The sequence below is a fragment of the Canis lupus genome, chromosome 7 (assembly GCF_003254725.2).
Source record: "Canis lupus dingo isolate Sandy chromosome 7, ASM325472v2, whole genome shotgun sequence".
Lineage (NCBI taxonomy): Eukaryota > Metazoa > Chordata > Mammalia > Carnivora > Canidae > Canis > Canis lupus.
Window position 1 is genome coordinate 329,103 of NC_064249.1, and position 25,710 is coordinate 354,812.

The 25,710-nt window shown below is 54.3% G+C and overlaps 2 protein-coding genes and 1 long non-coding RNA gene across 5 annotated transcripts; 2 read left to right on the forward strand and 1 right to left on the reverse strand.

Moving 5' to 3' along the window:
* Positions 1-2,305: 2,305 nt before the first annotated feature.
* Positions 2,306-11,252, forward strand: RABIF (RAB interacting factor). Its single transcript, XM_025458494.3, has 2 exons — positions 2,306-2,504; positions 8,755-11,252. The coding sequence occupies exons 1-2, from the start codon at positions 2,379-2,381 to the stop codon at positions 8,998-9,000; spliced, it is 372 nt and encodes a 123-aa protein (XP_025314279.1). The 5' UTR covers positions 2,306-2,378; the 3' UTR covers positions 9,001-11,252.
* Positions 10,544-16,991, reverse strand: LOC118355211 (uncharacterized). Its single transcript, XR_004817236.2, has 2 exons — positions 16,789-16,991; positions 10,544-16,188 (listed from the first exon to the last, which is right to left on the reverse strand). It is a non-coding gene; the product is annotated as an uncharacterized LOC118355211 (long non-coding RNA).
* Positions 11,195-24,813, forward strand: LOC112667043 (tubulin alpha chain-like). Of its 3 annotated transcripts, XM_025458491.3 has the most exons (5): positions 17,157-17,298; positions 19,360-19,582; positions 20,553-20,701; positions 22,131-22,808; positions 24,441-24,813. In XM_025458491.3, exons 1-5 carry the CDS (start codon positions 17,296-17,298, stop codon positions 24,732-24,734), a joined length of 1,347 nt encoding a protein of 448 aa, XP_025314276.1. In that variant the 5' UTR covers positions 17,157-17,295; the 3' UTR covers positions 24,735-24,813. The 3 variants fall into 3 exon arrangements, with proteins under 3 accessions (XP_025314278.1, XP_025314277.1, XP_025314276.1); XM_025458493.3 differs by lacking the exons at positions 17,157-17,298; positions 19,360-19,582 and adding an exon at positions 11,195-11,333; XM_025458492.3 differs by lacking the exon at positions 19,360-19,582 and having other exon boundaries at positions 17,150-17,298.
* The last annotated feature ends 897 nt before the right edge of the window (positions 24,814-25,710 follow it).

Here is a 25,710-nt window from a genome sequence, read left to right on the forward strand (position 1 = left end):
TGACTCCTCTCACACCTGGAGTTTACTTGAAAACCAAACAGAATAAAGGGGAATCCATCTTGAGCTAATTTAGTACCCACTTGACTTTTAGGGTGTTAAGTCACTCCGGTCCTTTTTTTATTTGCTTAGATTTATGGCACGTGATATAAATAGCTATGGAGAAGGCCTGCAAAACTGCAAAAAATCCTGGTATTTCCAGAGCAAAGGAAAGAGGGAGCCAAAAAGGAAGTTATTTTCTCTAAAGAAGCCTGCCAACCTTTCTTCAGCAGATGGTTTGTGCCTGCTGATCAAACCACAGCTATGAAACATGTGACTCATCCTATCTCAGGAAAAGATCCAGGGGAGGCAGAGAAATGGGGGTAAAGAACTGAGGGCTCCTGGACTATCTTTACTGGTTGCTTTTCTGAGTTTCAGACCAAATTCCTAAATAGTTCTTCTATGGCAGCCACAGCTGAGTATTCTACAGAAAACATCTAAAACTTTGCTCTCTTCCCACTCTTCCCAATCCTACACACTTTGTTTATGCACATACACAGATGTACCCCTAATTTGGGGGTTCCTCTTGTTTTTCTAGGTCTCTTGGATGGCAACCAGCCAAATAGGTCTCCAGTCTCAGAGATTTATCATTTATTGTGTCACCCCTATTACAATACAGACATCCAATTTATTTCTTGGTCCTTAATGACTTTATTTCCAATAGTTCCTCGTACATTCCTATATTTGTATTCCCTCTGCTACCACATAGTTCGGGCCTGTATCCCTTGCCCAGACTCATGGAGTGATAGCCTCTCTTCTCCTTCTTCCAGTCTAGCTCCTCCATTTTGTCATCAGTGTCATCACAGCACCTAATACACAGCAAATTTTCAGTGAATATCAAAGTTCTTTCTGGCCTTTATTCCATAGATACCCATTGCCCATATTATGAAGTTCAAAATTCCTTCCCATGACTTTAGACCCATGGTGCTGGGCCCACTCTGCCCCTCTGATCCTCCCTTCCTCTGCTCTGCTCTCCCCTTAGGTAAAACGTGTTCAGTGGCCTCCTGCACGTCCTTAAACTTGCTCTCCTCTTTGCTCAGGTATTCTACTGTTCTATCTGAAATCCCCTTTTCAGACAAAATCCTGGCCACACTCTGATGCCTAATTAAAATGTCACGTAGCGGGATCCCTGGGGGGGGCGCGGCGGTTTAGCGCCGCCTTCCGCCCAGGGCTTGACCCCGGGTCTGGGGATCGAGGGGTCGATAAAAGATCGATAAATAATCTTTTTTTTTTTTTAAGATTTTTACTTATTTATTCATGAGAGACACAGAGAGAGAGGGAGGCAGAGACCCAGGCAGAGGGAGAAGCAGGCTCCATGCACGGAGCCCGACGCGGGACTCGACCCGGGTCTACAGGGTCACGCCCCGGGCTGCAGGCGGCGCCAAACCGCTGCGCCCCCCGGGCTGCCCAATAAATAATCTCTAAAAAAAAAAAAAAAAAAAAAAGGAAAAATGTCGCGTAGGGAGACCCTTTTCTAACTCCCCAAATGGGGATTACTCCCGAGCCGTGGCCTCCGTCTACTTCATCCCGTGCCGGTCGTCGTCGCAGGCCGCGGGGTCCGGGCGCCTCCCGGTGCCGCCTCCCGGTGCCGCCCGCCTGAGGGCCGGTGCCGGTGACCCTGCGCCGTGCGGGCCCCGTCGCGCGCACACGGGGTCCCGCACGGGGAGCTCCTGAGGCGCTGGGCGGAGGAGACGCCGCCGGACGAGGTCGCGGCGGGCCAGCGGCGGCGCGAGGGCTCCTCGGGGCGGCGGGGATCGGGGCCGCGAGCGCCGGGCGAGGCGGCTCTGAGGCGGCTCTGAGGCGGGCTCCGAGGCGTGTCCACGCGGCCTTCCGCCTGCTCACGACCCGCCGCCGAGCGCAGCGGCGACGCGGCTTCCCCCCCGCGCGGGGCACCGCCGACGAGCTCTCCTCCAGAGGCGGCCGCACTCCGGGGAAGTCCCGAGGCCGCGTCCCGAGGCCACTCCAGTCTCCGCCAACGGGAGGCGCGGCCCGCGTCTACCGCCGGGCGAGGGCGACGGCGACGGCGACGGCGAGGGCGAGGGGCGGCCGCGGAGCGTGGAGACCGCGTCACGGCCCCGCGGGCCCCGGGTCACAAAGCCGGCGAGTCCCGGCCGGGCGCTGAGCGCGGCGCTTGCGCAAGAGGCGGCGGAGCAGGACGCGGACGCCTGCGCAGGGGGGTGGCCCCGCCCCGCCCCGCCCCGCCCCGCCCCGCCCCGCCCCGCCCCGCCCCGCCCCGCCCCGCCCCGCCCCGCCCCGCCCCGGAGGCCGCGCCTGCGCAGAGGCCGCGGAGACAGCGCCTGCGCGGTCGGGCCCCGGACGCGACGGCGGCGGCGGAGGCGGCGATGGAACCGGCCGAGCCGCTCAGCGACCTGGTGTCCGCCGAGGGCCGAAACCGGAAGGCGGTGCTGTGCCAGCGCTGCGGCTCCCGGGTGCTGCAGCCCGGGGCCGCGCTCTTCTCCCGCCGGCAGGTAGGGCGCCCCGAGGCCGCGACCCGGTGACCCCCGTGCCCTGCGCCTCAGCCGGGCTTCCGGGGTCCGCCGGCGGGTGGGGGCCGCGCCTCAGGCCCGGAGTCGCCCCGACGGACGCTTCCCCTCGCGCTTGCATCTCCCTCATGGCTGCCGCCTCCCCGGAGCGGACAGTGGGAAACGGCTCTTTATCTTGGTGAGGCGTGACCGAGGTGTGACCCCGCCGCGTGCGCCCCGCCGCTCGGCCTTCGCGGGGAGGCCTCGGGGGAGGGGCCGGGGGAGGGCCTCGGGGGCGCGCTCAGGCCCCGGCACCTGCGAAGGCGACGCCAGCCCGCGAGGCCCCTCGGCCCGCAAGTCTCCCTCCCGGCGTCAGCAGCACGAGGCTCGGGCAGCAGGGCCTGACGGCGCAGAGCTCACTCCCGCCCACAATCCCAGCCCCTCTCACGACGCCTTTAGTGTTGTTTTTAGACTTTACTTATTCATGAGAGAGGCAGAGACCCAGGTGGAGGGGGAAGCGGCTCCCCGCGGGGAGCCGGTGCGGACTCGATCCCGGGACCGCGGGGTCACGCCTGGGCCCGAGGCCGACGCCCCACCCCGAGCGCCCGCGCCCAGGATGCGCTGTTACACCACTAGCCTGTGAGATCGTGTATCCTGCCCGCCCCTCTATCCTACCTTGAGACTGTGCACATAAGTAAGAACTTAATAGATATTTAGATTTAAATAAATCAGTGAACCGGAGCCCAGTGTAGAGAATGGGTCAGCATGGATGGAACGGATTAGTGTGTCACCGTGCTGCAGCACGTGTTCTTCGTGAATCCTGTAACCGGCCTCTCATACCCTTGAACTCGGAACTTCTTGAAATCTAAGGTTTGTGACAGGAAATTATGACGAAGCTGAATGGAGATGGAGGGAACGGCGGTGTGATATTTCATAGTTAGCAGGTGAAGGGGAAGTATGGCCTATCTTTCTTTCAGTTCAGAACTGAAAAGTTCAACGTGGCCAGAAAGCCAGGATGTAATAAAACTGGCAAGTAATGCAGCCAGGTGGAGTTAAGGTGATTGCAGTAGAGGAGGCCAGGGAGCTCTGGGGAGGACCCACCCCCTTGGAGGGTAGAAGCCCACGCATGGGGCTAGGACACGGGACCAGTAAGGACGCTGAGCCAGGTGCCCATCGGCGGTGGACAGGGCAGTGACCAGGCCACCTCACATGATCACAAGGGGTCAGTCACCACATGCCAGGATCCGTAGAGGAGCCAACATGCATGTGAGGGTGTAGGAGTAATTGGGAGCAAGGAGAGCACCAGTTCCCACTCCCCATCCTGAAGATCCCAAAGTAGGCGGAGTGTCAGACAATGGGCAGCACCAAGGAGCCATATTTCCATGAAGACAAAGAGAAAAGGGAAACACTCACCAAAGGTTGAGAATGTAGGAAAGACAGATGAGGTTAGAAAAGAGTAATTTGTTTTTTACAGTTTTTGGAGGGGGGAGAAGCGTGGCAGGAGTGGGCAGTGGAAGATGAACTCAGAAGAGAGCAGTGTTTGGTGAGACAGGGCAGCAGAGGCCCCGAGGGCACACCCAACAGCAGTGTCTCCCCAGGCGGAGCATGTACTTCTCTGCATCCCAGCCAGTGCACCTCAGGACCTTTGCCCCAGGGGAGTGAAAACAGGTTTACACAAAACCTTGTACATCAATGTTCATTGCACCGATTTTCATATTGGCCCAAACTGGAAACTGCCGGGTGTCCTTTAGCAGGGGATGTCAAACAAACTGCTGTAGCCATTTGGTTGGATGAACGGCGATGGAATGAACCACTGACATATTATACAGCTTGGGTGACTCTCCAGAGAATTGTGCCGCGTGAAAAAAGCCAGGCCCAGGGATCCCTGGGTGGCGCAGTGGTTTAGCGCCTGCCTTTGGCCCAGGGCGGGATCCTGGAGGTGGGATTGAATCCCACATCGGGCTCCCGGTGCATGGAGCCTGCTTCTCCCTCTGCCTGTGTCTCTGCCTCTCTCTCTCTCTCTGTGACTATCATAAATAAATAAATTTAAAAAAAAAAGCCAGGCCCAAAATAATACATACTGTATGATTCCATTTCTGTGACATTTTTGAGTTCTAGAAATGGAGAGTCGATGAGTGACTGCCAGGGTTGGGAACTGGGGGCTGAGGGTTCTGGGAAGTGTGGTTTTAAAAGTGACAGGAGGAAAAAAATAAAAATTAAATAAAAATTTAAAAAAAATAAATAAAAGTGACAGGAGGGGCTCTCCTGGTGGTGGAGCTGCTCAGGGTCTTGACTGTGGTGGTGGATACATGAACTTCCTTGGGGTAAAACTGACCGAAGTGTGTACGCATCACACAGAAACAGGGCACTCTGAATAAAATCAGTGTCGATGTCCTGGTTATGAGATTATGCTCCGGTTTTGCAGAATAATACCATCAGGGAAAACTGTGTCACCAAACACAGGGTATGTGGCATCTCTGTATTGTGTCTTGATATAGAAATAATTAGTACATATGTCTTTATATTCTTCACTGCACGTGAACCCACAGTTACCTCCATAAAATTTTAAGACTGATTAAACAATTTAAAAATCAGGACATTATGCTAAGTAAAATAAGCTAGTCACAAAAAAGACAAATATTGTATGATCCCACTCATGAGGTACCGAGGGTAGTCAAATTCCAAAGTCATAGGGACAGAGCAGAATGGTGGTTTGCATGGACTGGAAAATGAGGAGTTAGTATTTAATGGGTACAGAGTGCCATTTTGGGAAGATGAAGAAATTCTAGCGATGCGTGGTGGTGGTAGTTGCTTAACAGAGTATATGTATTTAATGCCACTAAACTGCACACTTAAAAATGACTTAAATGGTAAGTTTTAGGGGCACCTCGGTGGCTCAGTTGCTTGAGCATCCCACTCTTGATTTGGGCAGCGAACCTGCTTAGGGATTCTCTCTCTCCCTCTGCCCCACCCCCTGCTCTTTCTCTCTCTCTGAAGTAAATCGATCTTTTTGAAGAATGGTTTTATGCTATGTATATATGGTTGGTCACAAAAAACCACCACGAATACTCACAGAAGGGAGAAAATTACAAAAAAAAAGATACCAAAAATTTACTCTGTACTGTAACAGTTTTTATTTTCATCTATATTGTAGCCTGTTTGCCAAGTTTTCTACCATAAGAATGGATTTTTACAAAGAAAATTTTTAAAGATTTTATTTATTTATTTGACAACAAGAGCATGCAAACAAGCAGGGGGAGCAGGACAAGGAGAAGCACCCCCTCCCCAGCAGGGAGCCCGACACGGGGCTCCATCCCAGCCACCCAGATGCCCCAAGAGAAAATATTTTTAAAAGGACAGTTAACAGTTTTTTTTTTTTTCCGTTTCAAATATTTTATTTATTTGAGAGCATACAAGCAGGGGCAGAGAGGGACAAGCAGACTGCCTACTGAGCAAGGAGCCAGATGCGGGGCTCCATCCCGGGACCCCAGGATCATGACCCGAGCTGAAGGCAGGTGCTCAACCAACTGAGCTACTCAGCTGCCTCTTTCTTGAGAGAGCAAAAGGAGTTCCCCTGACCATCTCCCGGAGTTGGAGTATTCTACGTCTCTCTGAGGAGATGGTCCAGGATTAGAGTAGTGGCTGAGGTCCTAAGCATTTAGCCCACCCAGTCAGGGATGTAACTGGCAACTCTGGCCCCTGGCCCTCTGAGTTAGCAGCCCCCAATGAGGTAGTAATTTCTTGGTTTCCACCCCAGTGGTCTATCTAGAAAGCCTAATTGTATTCCAAATGTTACATCCCCAAAGCTGACCCTGCAATAGCCCTGGGCACTGCAGAGACAGGGTTGAGATGCATACAAATACACACACACACACACAATGTGCCTAAATGTAGGTCTAGTCTTATGGATCTGATAGGATTTAAATAAAAATGAGAATGTTGAGAACCCTTGAATGATCAGTTAATAGTATTTCTCTCAAATCACTACTCAAAAGAGACTGCAGAGGTGGTGTTTTGCATCATTAAAAAAACAAGCAAACTAACTGTGGGAGGGAAGCTGGGGCTCCTTTGTTGGACATTTAAAGGCTAATGTTTAAAAAGTCTTTGGTTTTTCTCCCCTTAATGTTTCACTCACCTTACCTGTAGTAAAGATGTTGATTTCACACCTACAGACTAGGCCAGAAACACCTTCGGGGGAATTTAGGCCCACAGAGAGATACAGCTAAGGCTGGAACCTAGGTCTCCCCGGTCCCTGTTTTTTGGTTCCTCTTTGCCTCTGCCTGTTCCCATTTTCACGTAGGGTAAAACAAAGCACTGGGGACTCCTTAAAAACATTAGATGAGGTTAAAAAAAAAAAAGAAAAGGGTGACTGGAATGACCATATAACAGGAGGAGGGACTGTCCTATTTTTTGATGTCCTCAGGTGATCTTACAGTGTAGAGTGGTACACAGATACCTGTTTTAGCAGGCCACGTGGTTGGAAGATGGGAAGCAGAGATGTTCTGGATCAGTGCTCCCTCCTCTATCAGGGATAGCCACACGACGGCCCAGCGTGTTTAATGCACACTAGCAGCTTTGTGATACCCTAACTGTAGCATTCAGGAAGAGGCTTGCTCATCTCTATCAAAGCATTTGCCTCTTTTGAACTAATTAACGTCCAGTGGTTTTTTTGTTTGTTTGTGTTTTAATTAAAAAGAAAGTTTTTTTGCTTTTATTCTGCTTGCTAATGCCAGACAACCACACTGGGGGCATCCTATTGTATTAGAGTTTGGGGATGCAGTAGAGATGTACTATGGGGTGGAAAATAAATTTATTGGCAGCAGCCATAATGACAAGGAGCAGAGGGGTAATGAGCTTTGCTGGCATTGTATCCTCTCATACTCTGGGGCAGCGGAAGGTGTGTAAACTAACCATAGGGAAGAAATGGCTTTCTCCTAATGATCAGGAAGTCATGTTGATTAGTGGGTAGGAGGATCCTTGGGATGATATTCCAAATTCTAGAACTAGATTTTCCTTTTCAATGCTCTTTTTTTTTTATTTTAATTTTTTATTTTTTTTTTTAATTTTTATTTATGATAGTCACACAGAGAGAGAGAGGCAGAGACATAGGCAGAGGGAGAAGCAGGCTCCATGCACCAGGAGCCCGACATGGGACTCGATGCTGGGTCTCCAGGATCACGCCCTGGACCAAAGGCAGGCGCCAAACCGCTGCGCCACCCAGGGATCCCTCAATACTCTTTTTGTAAGATAAGTCCAGCATATACACAACACTGATAGAATAGAACAAAGCCAGATCTCCTCTGTTTATTCTTTTTATAAGTATTTGAGTTCTTGCTCCATGTCAGTTATTATTCTAGGCACTGGGGTTATAGTAATGAACAGGAAAGGTAAGCTCCTTGCTTTCCTGCGGCTTGCGTTCTAGTGGAGGGAGACCCATAGTAAATAGCTAAGCCAATAAATAATTTCAGAGAATAAGTAAGAAATAAAAGAGGTAGTGGCATAAGGAAATTTTGGGGGTAATGAATGTGTTATCTTGCTGGTAATGATTTATCAGTATTTACATGGGCCAAAGTATATCACATTGTACACTTTAAATATGTACAGTATATGTGTCAATTACACCCCAGTAAAGCCATTTCAAAAAATAAAATACGGGCACCTGGGTGGCTCAGTCAGTTGAGCCCCTTCGGTTCAGGTCATGAACCTGGGGTCCTGGGATCGAGTCCCACATCAGGCTCTCTGCTCAGAGCCTGCTTCTCCCTCTGCCTCTGCCTGCCACTCCGCCTACTTGTTCTCTCTCTCAAATAAACAAATATTCTTTTTAAAAATAAATAATAAAAATAAAAAATACAATGGACAGTATAGGAAGCTAATTCAGATTGTTTGGTCAGAGAAGACCTCCTGAAGAGGTTATATTTGAGCAGAATATCATGAAGGAGCCAGTCTTGCCACGATCTGAGGGCGCAGAGCACACTCACCCTGTGTGGCTATAGCAGAATGACCTCCAGGGAGATCAGGATCAGGCGTTGGAGCCACATGACCAGAGCATGTCACTTATGTCTCTTAAGGATCAGGGCGCAGACCAGAGGCAACAGAAGAGCCGCCCAGCATCCTCGTCTCTAACGTGATGACAGGGCTCCTCATTTGGTTTTCAGTCCAGGAAACTGCCAGGGAATGTGAAGTGTAGGCAGGATGGGGACGATGATGCAAGTGGGCCAGTCAGCGTCTGTATTCTTTGTATTCTCTTCCACTGCAGCTTTTCCTTCCCTCCATGAGAAAGAAGCCAGCTCTGGCTGACGGCAGCAATCCTGATGGCGATCTCCTCCAGGAACACTGGCTGGTTGACGACATGTTCATCTTCGAGAATGTGGGCTTCACCAAGGACGTGGGCAACATCAAGTTTCTGGTGTGCGCAGACTGTGAAATCGGACCGATTGGCTGGCATTGCCTGGATGACAAGAACAGTTTCTATGTGGCCTTGGAACGGGTTTCCCATGAGTAACTGAGGGGAGGGGGACTCGGCTCCACCGCCAGCTATAAAAGCTGCTCCCCTCAAGAACTGGCATTTAACCTGGTGTAACTGTGCTGCTGCCCCTTCTCTGTACTAATGTAAATGATGAGTATCAGCACGTCCGGTTGAACATGCATAGGGCTGATCCCGTGTCCCTAAAGCCTCAAGCGGGTGCCTCTTTCCCAGCTCACGTTGCATCCCAGCATCTCCTCCTCTCCCTTTTCTCCCAGTGGCAGGACACTGGAACACTTTCACAAATCTGCCCCCATCCCTGACATCCTGCCTGGGCTCTCCGACCCTGGACTCCCTTGTTTCTTGCTCTGTGAGAGCAGTGTTCAGTCTCAGCCACGATGACACAGAGCAGATGATGCTCGTGCTCACAGTTCAAACCCCACCTTCTCTCATTCAAGAAAGCATACAAGTGACTTTGTTGGATGGCTAGCTTTATCTACAGTAGTTTATTCTTTTTAAAAGTATAGCATTTACAGACTTCAGTATTTAAACTGCTAATAGGAAACACATTACTTTGGACACGTCTGTAACGTCACATTTGAGAGCCGACCCTCTGGGTTGATAGTGACTTTTTATGGTGAAGATGACTGTATCCCCTCCTCCCTTCAAATCTTGATGTGGTTTCTCTTTACATTATAGCCTATACATTGAGAATCAGATTTTCAACCCTGTCTGGCAGCCACGCCAAGGAAAACTCAGCCCTGGCTTCAAATCAGGGTGGAGGATGCCCACATTATCCTTTGCCACATTATCCATGACTTTGCAGGTTTGTCGTATCTGGGCAAGTAACTCTTCCTCTTCCTAGGAAAGACTTCTCTGCTGGATAGCGTCACTATTTACTGAGCCCACTAAGAATGGTCCTCAGAGTTTTGGTTCAGCTAGAATCCCTGGACCAATCCAGAACACAAATTTCTGCCCAAATGCCACTATCTTCTGTAGCTGTGGGGTTACTCAGTTTGATGTTAGCAAATTTGTCAGCCCTTCAATATGATTATCACTTGTTCTGTCATTTTTCTTCTGAAGTGACTCAGTGTCTTAAAAGGAATCTCTATGGCTAGGTGTTGAGTGTCCTCCCAGAAGTCCTACCTCTAAGATTGAGGAGAACATAGAATTGATATAAGGACTAAACAGAACCCTTACAAGCTACAGCCCATCCTTCTGTGTCTGTTTTCTGCTTGCTCCTGCCTTCTTTCTCTCCAGAACTTTTCTGAGGACTCCCCAGGTAAATTGTGGGCCTTGGGCTTTGCAATCAACCTACCAAGGAAGGTGGCTTCCTTCCGCAGTCATCGCTTCAGTGAGCTGTAGTTGAAAATGAGAGAACTGTTCCCTAGACAAAGTCAAATGTCTATGATTATGGCATTTGTAGTAAAACAACTGTGAGAATTATCCACTCAGGTCAGAAGGAACAAAACCAAGTAGATGCCTCTGGGGCATGTAGCCCCTTCTATCACAAGCCAAAACCTACGGAAAGCATTTTTTTTAGATTAGACTTTTTGACTTTTCTTTCCTTTTTTAATCACAAAAATAATCACTCATTTCCACCATCCGGAGATTGCCTATGGTAGTGTGGTATATACCCTTCTTAGTGTTTTTTCTATATGTATATAGAAAAATGTATGGTTTTTAAAAACAGATAAGAGATCAGATTGTGCTCTTTTATAACTTGCTTTTTCCATTTGACAAAATCCTGACTTCCCATGTTAACAGATAACCATCTATGGACACCCTTGTATTTCTGTACTATAATTTACTTAAACAATCTACTATTAGATTGTCTCCAGTCTCTTATAAACGATGTGATGTAACGTGCAACTTTATAGTTAAATCTGGATACGAATTCTTAACTATTTTCTACATTACTAGAAGTAGAATTGTAGGGTATGCACGTTTTCATGGATTTGCTCTCTTGACACATACTCTTCAGAAACAGCTGTGCTAATTCACCGTCCTTCAGCAGTATAAAAGAGCACTGATTTCTCTGAAACCTTCCTAACACTGGGTATTTATTATCATTAAAATATTTTGCCACTTTATAGAAAAAGTATCTCATTGTTTTAATTTGCATTTATTTTATGTTTAATGAAATTTTTATATACTTGTTGGTCATTTGTATTTTTGGTTTTTTTACAGAATTGCCAAACATTGTTGCCCCAGTAGCCAAAAATACCAAGTTGTTATTCTTGCCTTTGCAGTTTAATTTGAAAGAAATAAAGGCGTGTAAACAGTAGAAATTAGATTCCTCTATGTCCTTGGGAAGAATATGCAATCAGAAAAAGCAGAGGAGAATGGAGACCCAACCCTCCTGTCAACTCGTAAGTTAATCACTCAGTGTTTGCTATAAAATGAGAATGTCACCTCTTTGTTCCCCTTATGCATAATGGGCTCTCTGCTCTCAGCAGAGACTTGTGAAACCATTATCTGCTTTGTCACAGGTAGGCGGACGCAGCCCATGAGTAGAGGAACTTGCGGGTCCTGTTAGGGAGAGCAATTGATTTTTCCTAGGCCTAATTTTTCCTACAAAATTCTTTTTTTAACACAAAGACAGTGGTGTACTGACATTTTACATATTGTTACTACGCCACGTGTGAGCCTACTCCAGTAACTGTGATGTGTAACCACTGAGAACTTCTATTCCTGACGATGGTGGAGAGGTCGTTCGGACTGACCATCCCACTGAAAGCAGCCAGAAAGGCCGGACAGGCATTGGTGAGCTAACGTGTGTTTGAAGTGCTCCTGGACCAGGAGCACTGAGAAGACAGAGGCCCCAAAAAGTGGGCTTTGTGTTACGGGCTGCTCTTCTATTGGGGGCATTTGCCAGATGTCAAAGGGGGCAGTGCAGGGGCTGGCGGGTGATTGGGACAGCCTTCCAGAAGTAGGGGTCTGGGCCTGTCAAAGAGTGGTAGACCAGGTAAATGCTTCTCACATGGGGGTGAGGCCCTCAGTCCCCTGCACCCCAAGAATAGGGGTGAGCCAGAAGTAGGAAATAGGCTGAGGGGACTGCAGCTTGTCTTCCAACAATGTGAGTCCTTGAAATTAGATTAAGTCGATCCCAAAGTGGTAGTTTCCCAAACCCTTGGCATAAGCAAGTAAGAATGCTCTCTGGAGGAAAATTTAATTTTGACTTGTTTCTACAATAATTTTGCTAATACCATATTCTGAATGTGACAAAATGAAATCAGGCATATGAGACAGGATATTAAAACCAGTGAGGACCCCCTGGGTGGCTCAGTGGCTGAGGGTTTGCCTCTGGCCAGGGCATGACCCTGGGGTCCTGGGATTGAGTCCCACGTCGGGTTCCCTGCATGGAGCCTGCTTCTCCTCTGCCTGTGTCTCTGCCTCTCTCTGTGTGTCTCATGAATAAATAAAGTCTTAAAAAAAAAAGAAAGAAAAAAAAAAAAAAAAAAGAAAGAAAAAAACCAGTGAAACGAGGCCATGGAAAGAGGCCCGTAGAAGCCACAGATAGTGGAGCAATCAAATACAGACTATAAGATAATTCCTTACTCTGTTCAAGGAAATAAGCAAGTTTTGGGAATTTGAACAGATACCTGGACATGTGAAAAAAATATGAATCCTAGAGTTAAAAAAAAATATCCAATAACCAAAATTAAGAATTCAGTGGAAGTTTTTGACAGCAGATGATGCATAGCTGAAGAGAGAACTAGAGAACTGGGAGCTAGGAATAATTCTCACTTATTTGCAAGACTAAAACACAAAACCTTATACATTCCTGAGAGCAATTCAAAGGAAACACATTTATAGGGCCAGAAAACTACAGCCCAGAGGCCAAATCCACTCAGGCTAGCATCTGATTTATTGAGATTCAGGAGCCTGTGACCTAAGAATGGTTTCTACCTTTTGAAATGGTTACAGAAGTTCTTATGTAGTATCTCCCAATTTTACCTCTTACCCTGCAAAGCCTAAAATATTGATTAACTGGTCCTTTAAGAAAAAAAAGGTTGCCAAATCCTGACTAATTTTGTAAAGAGTCGACTTTTCTCCACAAACTGATGTATAAATTTAATAAAATCCTGGTGGAAAAAAAACATTTCATGAAATTCATCAAACTGATTGTATGAGTTCTATGGGAGTGCAGAGGACCGGGCTAGCCAGGACAGCCATGGAGGAACACAAGAGGCAGAGTTTCTCTGTTGGACGGACATTGTCACAAGAATGGACAAACAGACCCACGCATGTCACACCTTGATTTATGACAAAAGCGGGGGTGATGATTTGGAGGGAGCACAAGGAGGGTTCCTGCAATGCTGGAACTGCTGTTTTCTTATCTGGATAGTGGCTCTGTAACATATTATTAAGCTGTACGTCTTTTGTGCACTTTTCTGCATATATGCTGTATTTTCATAACAAGATTTTGAGAGAATGTAACTAATGATCCTACACAACTCCCATTTTCCTTTTTTAAGACTTTTTAGGGGCAGCCCTGGTGGTTCAGCGGTTTAGTGCTGCCTTCAGCCCAGGGCGTGATCCTGGAGACCCGGGATCGAGTCCCACATCGGGCTCCCTGCATGGAGCCTGCTTCTTCCTCTCTCTCTCTCTCTCATGAATAAATAAAATCTTTAAAAAAAAAAAAAAAGACTTTTTATTTTGGGGACACCTGGGTGGCTCAGTAGGTTAAGCGCCTGTCTTCAGTTCCCGTGATGATCCCAGGGGGTCCCTGCTCATTAAGGAGTCGACTTCTCCCTCTCCCTAGGCCCCTCCCCACTCTTGTGCGTTCTCCCTCTCTCGCTCTCCTTGTCTCAAATCAATTTTTTAGATCTTTTAAGATTTTATTCATGAGAGACAGGGAGAGAGGCAGAGACACAGGCAGATGGAGAAGCAGGCTCCCAGTGGGGAAACCCATGTGGGACTCGATCCCAGGACCCCGGGGTCACTCCTTGAGCCAAAGGCAGATAGATACTCAACTGCTGAGCCACCCAGGTGCCTCTCAATTTTTTAAATCTTTAAAAAAAAAAAAAAAAAAAAAGATTTTTTTTTTTTTTTAACTTTTAAGTAATCTCTACACCCAACATGGGGCTTGAACTTACAACCCCAAGATCAGGAGTTGACTCAATCAACTGAGCCAGCCAAGCGCCTCCACACCCACTTTCCTAAACATTAGTTCTTCCCTTCAGAATTGGATGGCACTTCTTTTCTATTACCTCCTACATCTATACACATTTAATAATTAAACCTTGTCTCTGCTTCCCTCTAAGGAAGATAAATTCCATAAGGGTAGGGACCAAGAATATATGTTATATGTTAATTAGTCAAATTTAAATAAAATTTTCAAAAAAACTAGGTACTACACTTTTTTTCCCCAATACTTCTTGATAAAGACAATGAAAGCAGATGTGGTACAAGATCGCACGGCACATCTGTGTGGTCATGACCCTGTCTAAGTCCATAGGGTAAGAAAATAAAGGTGTTAGCTTCAGTAGTGCCAACCTTTCAATTGTGACCAAGGTGTTCTTGTGTTTGAAGAATTAAATTCCCAGAATATGTCTAAATATGTCTAAATGTTAGAATTTAAGGTCAGGTGAGGGAAATGTCCACCAAATTCACTTCAAATCTATTGAAACTAAAAAAAAAAAAAACAAACAAACAAAACTATTGAAACTTTGAATTCATGTAGCCTTGTATGGAAACAATGTTACGTATGATGTGTAATTTGTAGCCTGTGACACAAAACTGTGTGTACCCACAGCAAAGTATTACAATAATGGTTCTAATTTTGGATGTCAAAAACAAGTCCTGGGGCATCCAGGGGGCTCAGCGGGGGAGCGTCTGCCTTTGGCTCAGGGTATGACCCCGGGGTCCTGGGATCGAGTCCTGCACTGGGCTCCCTGCATGGAGCTTGCTTCTCCCTCTGCCTGTGTCTCTGCCTCTCTCTCTCTCTGTGTCTCTCATGAATAAATAAATAAAATATTTGAAAATAAATCAGTCATTTGAAAACCCGGTGGTCCCTCTCCAGTACTGGCACTGGCTCAAGAACGAGTAGCCCAGGCACGGCCCTGTGTCTCCCTGTCTCCCTGTCTCCCTTGACGCTTCACTGCTGGATGAACAGGATATTCTTGTTCCCACAAAGTCTCCATCTTCTTTGCTCCTCCCTCCCGGAGTCGGAGTGTGGTTGTCCTATGAATTCCGGGTCATCTGGTTCCACGTGGCAGGCACGATAGGGAGAGAGTGCCTGTAGGGAAAGGATGCAGAAACCTAGAGGCCTTTGCCTCCGAACTTTGTAACACCTTAAACTCCTGAAGAACCGTGGGAAACGGCATGTCTACAGTGGCACTACGGTCGGGGTTGGTGGAGTGACGCAGAGAAAAAACCGGTGGAGAGTAGAAAAAGAATGTAAACGCTGCAGCCACCTAGGTAATAGGAATCCAAACACCTTATAAGAGAACTGTAATGTGTGCGCTGTGAAGAAGCACACTGTCGAGAGGTTGGTGTGTGTCACTTCCACAGACAACACTGAGGGTCACTGTCGCAAACACAGGTCTACTTGGGTAGGGCCCACTCACTCTGTCCAATAAAGAGACCGAAGGACATTTTTAGCTGCCAGACACCAATAGCCGGTGCTGAAACGCCGGACAGGACCTGGCAAGGAGGAGAGGATGGTGTTGAGTTTACGGCCAGATGGCTTCGTTTTAATCAGACTTGCCCATGTTCAGGAGGATGTAACATTTGGGAAGTTTTGCTTGGGGCAGTGACAGACCAGGAACAACCAGGTCTCCGCGTTGTACTCAGTTTTTAAAGTACTTATTTGGATGTTCACACGCACGCTCACCTTATCCCTTGCCTGGAGAGCACCGCTTCACAGCTGCAGCCTCATAAAACACAAGGGTTGAGATCAAAGGACACTCTCCAGAGTTTGAAGTTAACCTTTGCACCCTGGATTCACACCACCAAGCCACCTAGACCACGACGCAGTCTGAAAAATATTTCAGGATACTTTTGAACGACACGTCTAGAGTCTTGTGGAAAAACAGGTGCAGGTGACACGAACTTTGAGTCTTCCTGGGTTGTGGCAACAGGAAGTCATTACAGCTGCAGATTTTCCTAAAGCAACGATTCAAATCTCCAGGCCAGGCTGGCATAATTAGGGTTCAGGCACCTTCCCAGTGGGACGTGAGAGCAGGAGATTACAGATGCTTTGGATTCCTCTGGAATGTGCTGAAGGAATAAGGTCATCACTGTGGGGTGTCCAGTCATTTGATAGAACCAAAGGCCAATTAACCCTCCCAAACCAGGAAACTGGCCCATTTGTTTCGCTTACGTATTTATAAGTAAAACCACAGATAGCTCAGAAACTGTGGAGGAGGGACAGTGCGCGTGCCCTTTGGCTCGGAAACGCACGAAACCACCGCTGGGAAAACCAACCAACCAACCAACCAACCATCCAACCAACCAACCAAATAAATAAAAAATAAAAACAAAACAAAACAAACAACCAAGTAACATCTATGACCTCCCTGAAATACCGCTCATGGGTCACGCCTCTGTCGGTCACCCTCGAGGGCCCCACAGCCCGTGGACTCCTGTGAGACTCTCCAGAATAACATCCATGTTCGCCCTCCAAGTCTTCTCCAGTGGGCTCCGGGCACCTGGGCCGGCGCCTCGGCAATTACCTGACCTCACCTGACCGGGAGGTTGCCTCAGTCAAGGGAGGTCAACTCCAATTACTTGCCCATCATTGCCCTCCGCCACCCACACCTGCCGGCCCGCCGACCCCCAGCCGAGCAGCAGCTGTGCCGCCCCAGAAGCTCTCGGTACCTGGTTCTCGCCGCGGCACCTCTTCCCCGTGCGACGGCTGCAGGGCTCCGGGCTGCGCCCCCGCCCGAGGTTTCTGCGCTTTTCCAGCCACGTCCGCCACGTTACGCGGGGAAGACCTGGGCACGGGACGCGGCGGCCTCCGCGGAGCTCCCACCCGGGCAGGAGCGCAGAGCGACCTCCGAGGACCGCAGCTCGAGCTTTTCCCTCCCTTCGGCTTTACAAACCGGCCAATCACCGGTCGCGGCGGCGTCGCTCCCGAGCGCCCGGCCAATGGCGGGGAGGGGGGGCGGGCCTCGGGGGAACGCGGCCCAATGGGGGCGCGCAGGGGGCGGGCCCCGGACGGCCGCCGCCCAATGGGAGCCCGGCTGGAGCCCGGCCGCGGCTGGGCGCGGACTTATAAGCGGCGCCCGGGGGGCGCTCGGGGCTTCGTGATGAGGCTGGAGACTCGGGGCGCGTCTGCCGTCGGCGACCCTCGGCGACCCTCCGCAGACCTCGCCCGGAGCCGCCATGGTGAGGGGGCGCCTGGGGCGGGCCCGGGAGTCCCCGCGGGGGCCGGCGCGGGAGAGCGTCTGGGGCGCAGGGGGAGGGGGAGGGAAGGGAAGGGGCGCCCGGAGTAGGGGCTGCGCGGGAGAGCGCCCCGGGGGGGACGGGCCAGGGGGCGGGAGGGGGGCTGCGGGAGGGCGCCCGGGGGGACGGGGGCCAGGGGGCGGGAGGGGGGCTGCGGGAGGGCGTCCGGGGGGACGCGGACCAGGGGGCGGGAGGGGGGCTGCGGGAGGCTGCGGGAGAGCGCCCGGGGGGACGGGCCAGGGGGCGGGAGGGGGGCTGCGGGAGGGCGCCCGGGGGGACGGGGGCCAGGGGGCGGGAGGGGGGCTGCGGGAGGGCGTCCGGGGGGACGCGGACCAGGGGGCGGGAGGGGGGCTGCGGGAGGCTGCGGGAGAGCGCCCGGGGGGACGGGCCAGGGGGCGGGAGGGGGGCTGCGGGAGGGCGCCCGGGGGGACGGGGGCCAGGGGGCGGGAGGGGGGCTGCGGGAGGGCGTCCGGGGGGACGCGGACCAGGGGGCGGGAGGGGGGCTGCGGGAGGCTGCGGGAGAGCGCCCGGGGGGACGGGCCAGGGGGCGGGAGGGGGGCTGCGGGAGAGCGCCCGGGGGGACGGGCCAGGGGGCGGGAGGGGGGCTGCGGGAGGGCGCCCGGGGGGACGGGGGCCAGGGGGCGGGAGGGGGGCTGCGGGAGGGCGCCCGGGGGGACGGGGCCAGGGGCGGGAGGGGGCTGCGGGAGGGCGCCCGGGGGGACGGGGCCAGGGGGCGGGAGGGGGGCTGCGGGAGGGCGCCGGGGGGACGGGGGCCAGGGGGCGGGAGGGGGGCTGCGGGAGGGCGTCCGGGGGGACGCGGACCAGGGGGCGGGAGGGGGGCTGCGGGAGGGCGCCCGGGGGGACGGGCCAGGGGGCGGGAGGGGGGCTGCGGGAGGGCGCCCGGGGGGACGGGGGCCAGGGGGCGGGAGGGGGGCTGCGGGAGGGCGCCCGGGGGGACGGGGGCCAGGGGGCGGGAGGGGGGCTGCGGGAGGGCGCCCGGGGGGACGGGGGCCAGGGGGCGGGAGGGGGGCTGCGGGAGGGCGTCCGGGGGGACGCGGACCAGGGGGCGGGAGGGGGGCTGCGGGAGGCTGCAGGAGAGCGCCCGGGGGGACGGGCCAGGGGGCGGGAGGGGGGCTGCGGGAGGGCGCCGGGGGGGATGGGCCAGGAGGCGGGAGGGGGGCTGCGGGAGAGCGCCCGGGGGGACGGGGGCCAGGGGGCGGGAGGGGGGCTGCGGGAGGGCGCCGGGGGGGATGGGCCAGGAGGCGGGAGGGGGGCTGCGGGAGAGCGCCCCGGGGGGACGGGGGGCGCGGGTGCTGCGCGGGGGGCGGGGGGCGGAGGGCGGCCTGCTGGGGCGCTGCAGCCTTGGAGAGCCGGCCCCGTGGGCCGCGGGCGGGGCGGGGGCGCCGAAGCCGAGTGGGGGGAGCGGCCCAGGACAGCCCACCCCGGCCGTGCGGACCCACGTCCTGACCACCGAGCCGAGCTTCCACCCTGCGCGGGGCAAGGGCGACCCCGCCGGGCCCTCCCGCCAGCAGGATGCTCTGGGTGAGCCTTCGCACTGGCTCCGACTCGCAGCCGCTGCCTCCGTCGGCCCCCAGACCTGCCCCTGGCCTTCTCCCCCGGGGTTGTGGGGGACACAGCGCCCCCGTTGGCACCGCGGCTCCCGGGGCCCTGCAGGAGCCCTGGCCGGCCTGTCCTGGGGCACAGGGCTCCGAGTCCCCCTCCTTCCCTGGCCAGCTCACAGGCACCAGGCGGCTTCCCCGGGTTCCTGCCCCTGAACACCTAGGCTTTAGGCGGTGAATGAAGACAGCGGGAACCACCGTTTGGCCTAGAGCACGGGCCGGCCTGGAAAGGGAGCCCAGGCTTCTGGGTTTCAGACCCTGTAACTCACTGCTAGGCCTCAGGCCTTGGAGAGGAAAGATAAAAGGATGCATCCGGGGCCTTTCCTGGCCCCACCTGGCTCCCTCCTGCATTCACACCGCCTCACGGCTCGGCTTCCCCCAACAGCACGAGTGTATCTCCATCCACGTGGGCCAGGCGGGCGTGCAGATGGGCAATACCTGCTGGGAGCTCTACTGCCTGGAGCACAGCATCCAGCCCAACGGCACCATGCCCAGTGACAAGGCACTGGGCAGCGGCAATGACTCCTTCAACACCTTCTTCAGCGAGACAGGGGCTGGCAAGCACGTGCCCCGGGCCATCTTTGTGGACCTAGAGCCCACGGTCATAGGTCAGTGGCCGGGAGGGTATTTGTTGCCAGCCCCATAGTCTGCGGGGAGCCCTGCTCAGGGAGGAAGCTCTTGGGACACAGGCAAGGCCCTGCCAGGAGCAGCACTGAAGCCTGCCTCTCTGGTCTGGACTCTGACTCCCGGGGGTTCCCCGGGGTTTCGTGTGCGGAGAGGATGGTAGGTCACGGCAGCCCAGACCCGGCTGGACGTGGGAGTGAGGGGCCCGGCCCAGGATGAAGGCCGCAGCAAAGAGTGGGCGTAAACACAGACACTTTAAGCTGCCTCTTTCCTCCCCCCAGACCCTTGAGGATCACATTGCCTACGGAACTGAGCGCAGAGACCTGGCTGTCGCTGGCTCCCAGGCGGTTCTCTGCTTCCTCCTTTCTGCATCTGGATCTCCTCAGTTTCCTGTCCCTGAAAACTTTACCCCTCTCCTCATCTATCTTTCTTTTCTTTTTTAAGTTTTTACTCATTTGAGAGAAAGCGAGCACGTGCGCACAAGCAGGGGGAGCCCCAGAGGGAGACGGAGAAGCAGACTCCCCACGGAGCAGGGAGCTCAGCCCCAGGACCCCGGGATTGTGACCTAAGCCAAAGTCAGACACTTAACCGACCGAGTCCCCCAGACGCCTCGCTCCGTCCTCATCTTTCCAGAGACCGTTTTGTGGACATTACACTGTGGGCTGGGCTTTCTGCATCAGTGTGTGTTCTTGTCCTGCCAAAAGTCAAGTGAGACTCCCCTGGACGCGCTCTGGTTCCTCCCCAGGTAGACGGGGCTGTGAGGGAAGGCACAGTTAAAGCCCCTGACCCGGGTCCAGGAAGGACTAACTATACTTTGGAAGTGGGCGTTGCAAGGCCGTCGCCCCCGCTCCCTCCTGCAGGTGCACCAGGGCAGCTTGGCAGCATGGGTCCTGGCGCCCGTGGCCTGTGGGGATGAGACCCCTCTTACCTTTGCCCTCTCTCTTCCCCCCCAAGATGGGGTGAGAACTGGCACGTACAGGCAGCTCTTCCACCCTGAGCAGCTGATCTCTGGCAAGGAAGATGCTGCCAACAACTACGCCCGAGGCCACTACATGGTGGGGAAGGAGATCATCGATCTTGTGCTGGAGCGGATCCGAAAACTGGTGAGTGCACCCAGTGCCCTCGACACCTGCAGGATCCCATGTGTGTGGTGTTCCTGCCTGGCCGGGAGGCCGGACACATGTGGAAGAAAGGGAAACCGCAGGCCTGGGCTGTGACCCACGCCCCCCGGGCCCTGGTGGCTCCTCTGCTTTGCGGGAGGCAGGCGGGGGGTGCTGGGGCCTGGGTGTGCGGCCTGGCCGAGGAGCCTGAGGGACCTGTTCGCCGTGAGTGTGGACCCAGGCCCCCGCCCTGCTGGCTCCCAGCTTTGGCAGGTCCCTCTGTCCAATCCAAGCCTCCTCTGAGCCCCAGCAAGTAGGTGGGGGCAGCCTGTGCTTCGGCTCCCAGGCAGAGCCCCGGAGAGGCTCCTGCTTACTGGTTAGCGTAACCACTTCCCACTTGACCCCACCCCTCGCCGGAGGCACGGAGCGCGGGCATGAGGCCAACTAGCAGCCAGTTCCTTGGCACTGGTCCCTAGAGAGATCGCCCAGACAGACGCTCTGCTGCTCATGCACCAGCGGAGGCTGAGGACTTGCCATCGACTTGGGGACTGGGATTCGATGCTTGCTGAACAACATACCCCCGGCTTAGGGTTTTCTTAAAAGGTTTATCGAAGGGTTGGAGTGTGTTAGTTTGCTTGGGGGGATGTTTCTGTTGTCACCAATTTGCAGAAAGTTTGTTTTTCATTTAAGTGATTTTTATTGAGATAGACTTGTCACAGTGCTAGTTTCAAGCGGACGGTGTAGGGATCCAATAAATGGATGTATCGCAAGTCAATGGAGAATTTTTATATCCTCCCTCCCGGGGCGTCCGGTGTAGACCGATGCTCTTGTAGCCCAAGGACCAGCTACGTCAGAAGTGAGCGAGGGCGCTTGTTAACCCCGCGGGTCCCTGTGTTCCAGTCCTGGGAATCTCTGCTCGACAAGATGCCACCCCTGCCTCCCCCGCCTCCCCTGCCTCCCACTGTCCTGCAGCCAGGTGGCCAGGCTACCGAGTGGAGAGGGCCCAGCTCTGACATCCAGTTGTCCGCCCTGTCTGACCCTCCTCTGCCCTCCCCTCCCACTGCCCCTCATGCCCCTTCACACACCCAGCAGGGCCCCTGGAGGTCATCTGTCCCCTAGACCTCCAAACCCCTGCAGGTGTTCTCTTCTCACCTCTACCGAGGCGAAGCACAGGAGCATAAGAGAACTTTCTGGAATGGTGGGAGTTTCTGTATCGAGAAGTTTGGTAATATAGGTAACACCCTGCCACACCGTCCGTCGTACGTGCGATGAAACGTATACCCCTAAGTACCAATTGTGCTGCAAAGCATTTTCCTAAGTGCAGAAGGGAATACCATTAGCCTAGGGCCCCCGTAGTTTTGCAGACAGAAGAGGGCCGGGGCCGGGGCCGGGGTCGTCCCCTCCATCCTAACGGTGTCCCCTCCTGCCCCAGACAGACCAGTGCACTGGGCTCCAGGGCTTCCTCATCTTCCACAGCTTCGGGGGTGGCACCGGTTCAGGCTTCACCTCCCTGCTGATGGAGCGGCTCTCCATGGACTACGGCAAGAAGTCCAAGCTGGAGTTTGCCATCTACCCCGCTCCGCAAATGTCCACCGCGGTCGTAGAGCCCTACAACTCCATCCTGACCACCCACACCACCCTGGAGCACTCGGACTGCACCTTCATGGTGGACAACGAGGCCATCTACGACATCTGCCGCAACCTGGACATCGAGCGCCCCACCTACACCAACGTCAACCAGCTCATCGGTCAGATCGTGTCCTCCATCACCGCCTCCCTGCGCTTCAACGGGGCCCTCAACGTGGACCTCACGGAGTTCCAGACCAACCTGGTGCCATACCCCCGCATCCACTTCCCCCTGGTGACCTACTCCCCCATTGTGTCAGCCGAGAAGGCCTACCACGAGCAACTGTCAGTGGCAGAGATCACCAACGCCTGCTTTGAATCCTCCAACCACATGGTCAAGTGCGACCCTCGCCATGGCAAATACATGGCCTGCTGCATGCTCTACCAGGGAGAGGTGGTGCCCAAGGACGTGAACGCCGCCATCGCCACCATCAAGACCAAGCACTCCATCCAGTTTGTGGACTGGTGTCCCACGGGCTTCAAGGCAAGTTGGGAGTGAGGTGGGGGTGGGAGGTGCGGGGCTGTGTGCCCGCCCAGGGGAGCGTCCCAGGAGCTGCAGGCAGGGCAGGGGTGCTGGTAATGGGGAGAACCAGGCAGCCAGCAGCTTTGTTCTCAACAAGCTCGGCTCGTACAAGGCAGAGCGGGTCTCCTGTCCCTTCGCCCGGCAGATAGGCGCTCCCCGGGGCGGCTGCTCCGGCGGGGGCCAGGTGTCAGCCTGTGCGGGGGGCGCAGCCGCCTAACACGGCCCCTGCTCCCAGGGGAGGGCTTTTGGGGACACGGAAGGGCCTACCATTCAGTGACGGGACAGGACACGGGTCGGAGGATCTGTGACCGCGGCCCATTCCTTGAAGACTCGTGGGGAAGGCTTGCTCGACGCCCCTCTCGCTTCTGTCTCCACATCCTCAAGGCTGCTGGGCATGTGGCCTACTTGAAGTTTTATGGGTTGTTCCAGGGTGAGCTTAGAAAGATTAAAGGTGGCAGCTGTGACGTTTAGGAAAACGCGGCTTCCCTGCCCGGTGACGCTGGTGCAGCTGTGAGCGCGATGGGAGGGGACGCAGGGTCGTGAAGCGGCGAGCCGTCACCTGCTAGGACTCGGGAGCTGCCCCGTAGCTCAACCAGAGACAGGTGCTGGGAGGTCTGGAGGCGGATCCTCCAGCTCCGAATTAGGAAAGCGTGGCACCTGCATTCCGTAGGCCCGCAGCCCTTAGGGGCAGTGAGCGGAGGCGACCTTCTGTTTTTCAGTGCTGAGTGTGAGGGTCTCCCTGTGTCCGGGGCAGAGCAGTGCTTAAGGAGACGGGGCTTGGATCCCGTTGGGGATCTTCACAAGGTTTCATAGTCCCTAGACTGTTTTCTAAACTACAGGAAAGTGGGGAGATTGAGCACAGCTGACACCCGAGTGCCTACTGCCTGGATTCAGCACCTGGGTTTCCTTTACGTTTGCTTTGCTGACCCACTTAGACTGGCCTACGGCTTTTCATGACACATAAGTTCGTTTTTGTGCCTAACAAGATTCATAATAGTTCTCCAAATTAAAAATACCCAGGCAGCATCCGAACTTTCCCAATTTCTACAGATGCCTTTCACGTCAGGTTTTCAAAGTCAGGATTTAATCCAAGCCTCGGCATTATATGTGCCTCTTAAGCCTTTTTTATTTATTTATTTTTATTTTTAAAATTTTATTTATTTATGATAGTCACAGAGAGAGAGAGAGAGAGAGAGAGAGAGGCAGAGACACAGGCGGAGGGAGAAGCAGGCTCCATGCAGGGAGCCCGACGTGGGACTCGATCCCGGGACCCCGGGTCACACCCTGAGCTGAAGGCAGACGCTGCACCGCTGAGCCTCCCAGGGGTCCTCATTTCTTAAATCTTTTAACATATAACATCCGCCCTTTTTCTTGACGGTGACTTGAAGGCACTAGTCTAGTCGCCCTGAAAGTCCCACCTTCTGGACTTGTCTGTTCCTTGGGTGCTGCACCCATGTCTGTCACCCCCACGCCTCTTACCGACTGGTGGACGCCCCACCCGGGGCCCGGCCGTGTCTCGGGTGTGGGACTCCTACAGACCCCCTCCCAGCAACGCGGAACCAGGGTCTTACGCCACCCGCTATTTCCTCTCAGGTTGGCATCAACTACCAGCCGCCCACCGTGGTGCCCGGGGGCGACCTGGCCAAGGTGCAGCAGGCAGTCTGCATGCTGAGCAACACCACCGCCATCGCCGAGGCCTGGGCCCGCCTTAACCACAAGTTTGACCTGATGTACGCCAAGCGGGCGTTTGTGCACTGGTACGTGGGCGAGGGCATGGAGGAAGGAGAGTTCCTGGAGGCCCGAGAGGACCTGGCTGCCCTGGAGAAGGATTATGAAGAAATGGGAGCGGAGTCGGTGGACAGTGAGGACGAGAACAAGGAGTTCTAGGGCTCCTGGCACCTGCCCGTTGGTCGGGCTCCCTGTTCTGTTTCGCTAAGCCCCACAAATACAGTCAATGTCTAGATGACGCGGGGCTCTCGTGACATGCGGTGTGGCCGGGCGCAGGCCTCGGAGCGGCGACTTCCGTGTCCCCCTAGTCGTAGGGCAGGGTGGCTGCCGGCAGGGGTCGGCGGCGCTGTCCCCGCCATCAAGGCCCCTGACTGCCGGCCGGGGCTCGGGCTGCGTGGCGTGTCCCCCAGTCCCCAGGTCCCCAGCCGGCCGGGGAAGACCAGGGAAGGGCCAGCCCTGGGAGGGGTCGTACCATTGGCTGCCCCTGGGCAGGCAGAGGTCTGTGCGCCAGGCCCATCGGGGTGGGGCCGCCCGCTGCCGCGTGGACGCCCAGCTCCTGGGACACGGGTCTTCGGCGGGGCCGTGAACGTCTGAGATAATGTTGAAAGTGCCTGTGAGCCTTTGAGGCAAAAGAAAAGTTTGTTTTTTTATTTTTAATGGGTCCCTGATGAGAAAGGCCCCGTGGGTCTGGGAGCCGGCTGCTTGTGGCCTCGGGGCAGCTGAGGAGCCTGCGTGGCCCAGGTGCAGGGGTGACAGGAGAAGCCCCTGGGCCCGAGGAAGGCCACGCCCCGTGGGACCCCCGACCCGGAGGGCAGCCTGTGCTCCGGGCCTCACTCCACCTGCCTCGGTTGCTCGGTTCTACCTGTAGCTCGGGACTACCTGTAGCTCGGGACGTGTGCCTGCTTCGTCCTCAGGCCCGGCGAGCCCTGGGCCCTCCTGGATGCGTCGCCAGCGTGGCCTTGCTCTGGGTCCGGGGCCGGGCTTCTGGGTGTTGACCTAGGAACCGGTTCCCAATCCATGAGCCTTGCCGGGTGGACCCGGGAGGCGTTTCCATCCGAGCGCTGCATCCACAGACCTCGGCCCCTTCGGGGAAGCTTCGGGGACTGCGCCCCTGCACGAGTGGCCCGTCCCGGCT

What these genes read in the sequence shown, in the direction of transcription:
- RABIF (XM_025458494.3), top strand. Translation starts at nt 2,379, where the DNA reads ATGGAACCGGCCGAGCCGCTCAGCGACCTGGTGTCCGCCGAGGGCCGA. An exon ending in CGCTCTTCTCCCGCCGGCAG is followed by an intron (nt 2,505 to 8,754) that starts GTAGGGCGCCCC and finishes CTTCCACTGCAG; the next exon opens with CTTTTCCTTCCCTCCATGAG.
- LOC112667043 (XM_025458491.3), top strand. An exon ending in TGGAGCGGATCCGAAAACTG is followed by an intron (nt 20,702 to 22,130) that starts GTGAGTGCACCC and finishes CTCCTGCCCCAG; the next exon opens with ACAGACCAGTGCACTGGGCT. An exon ending in GGTGTCCCACGGGCTTCAAG is followed by an intron (nt 22,809 to 24,440) that starts GCAAGTTGGGAG and finishes ATTTCCTCTCAG; the next exon opens with GTTGGCATCAACTACCAGCC.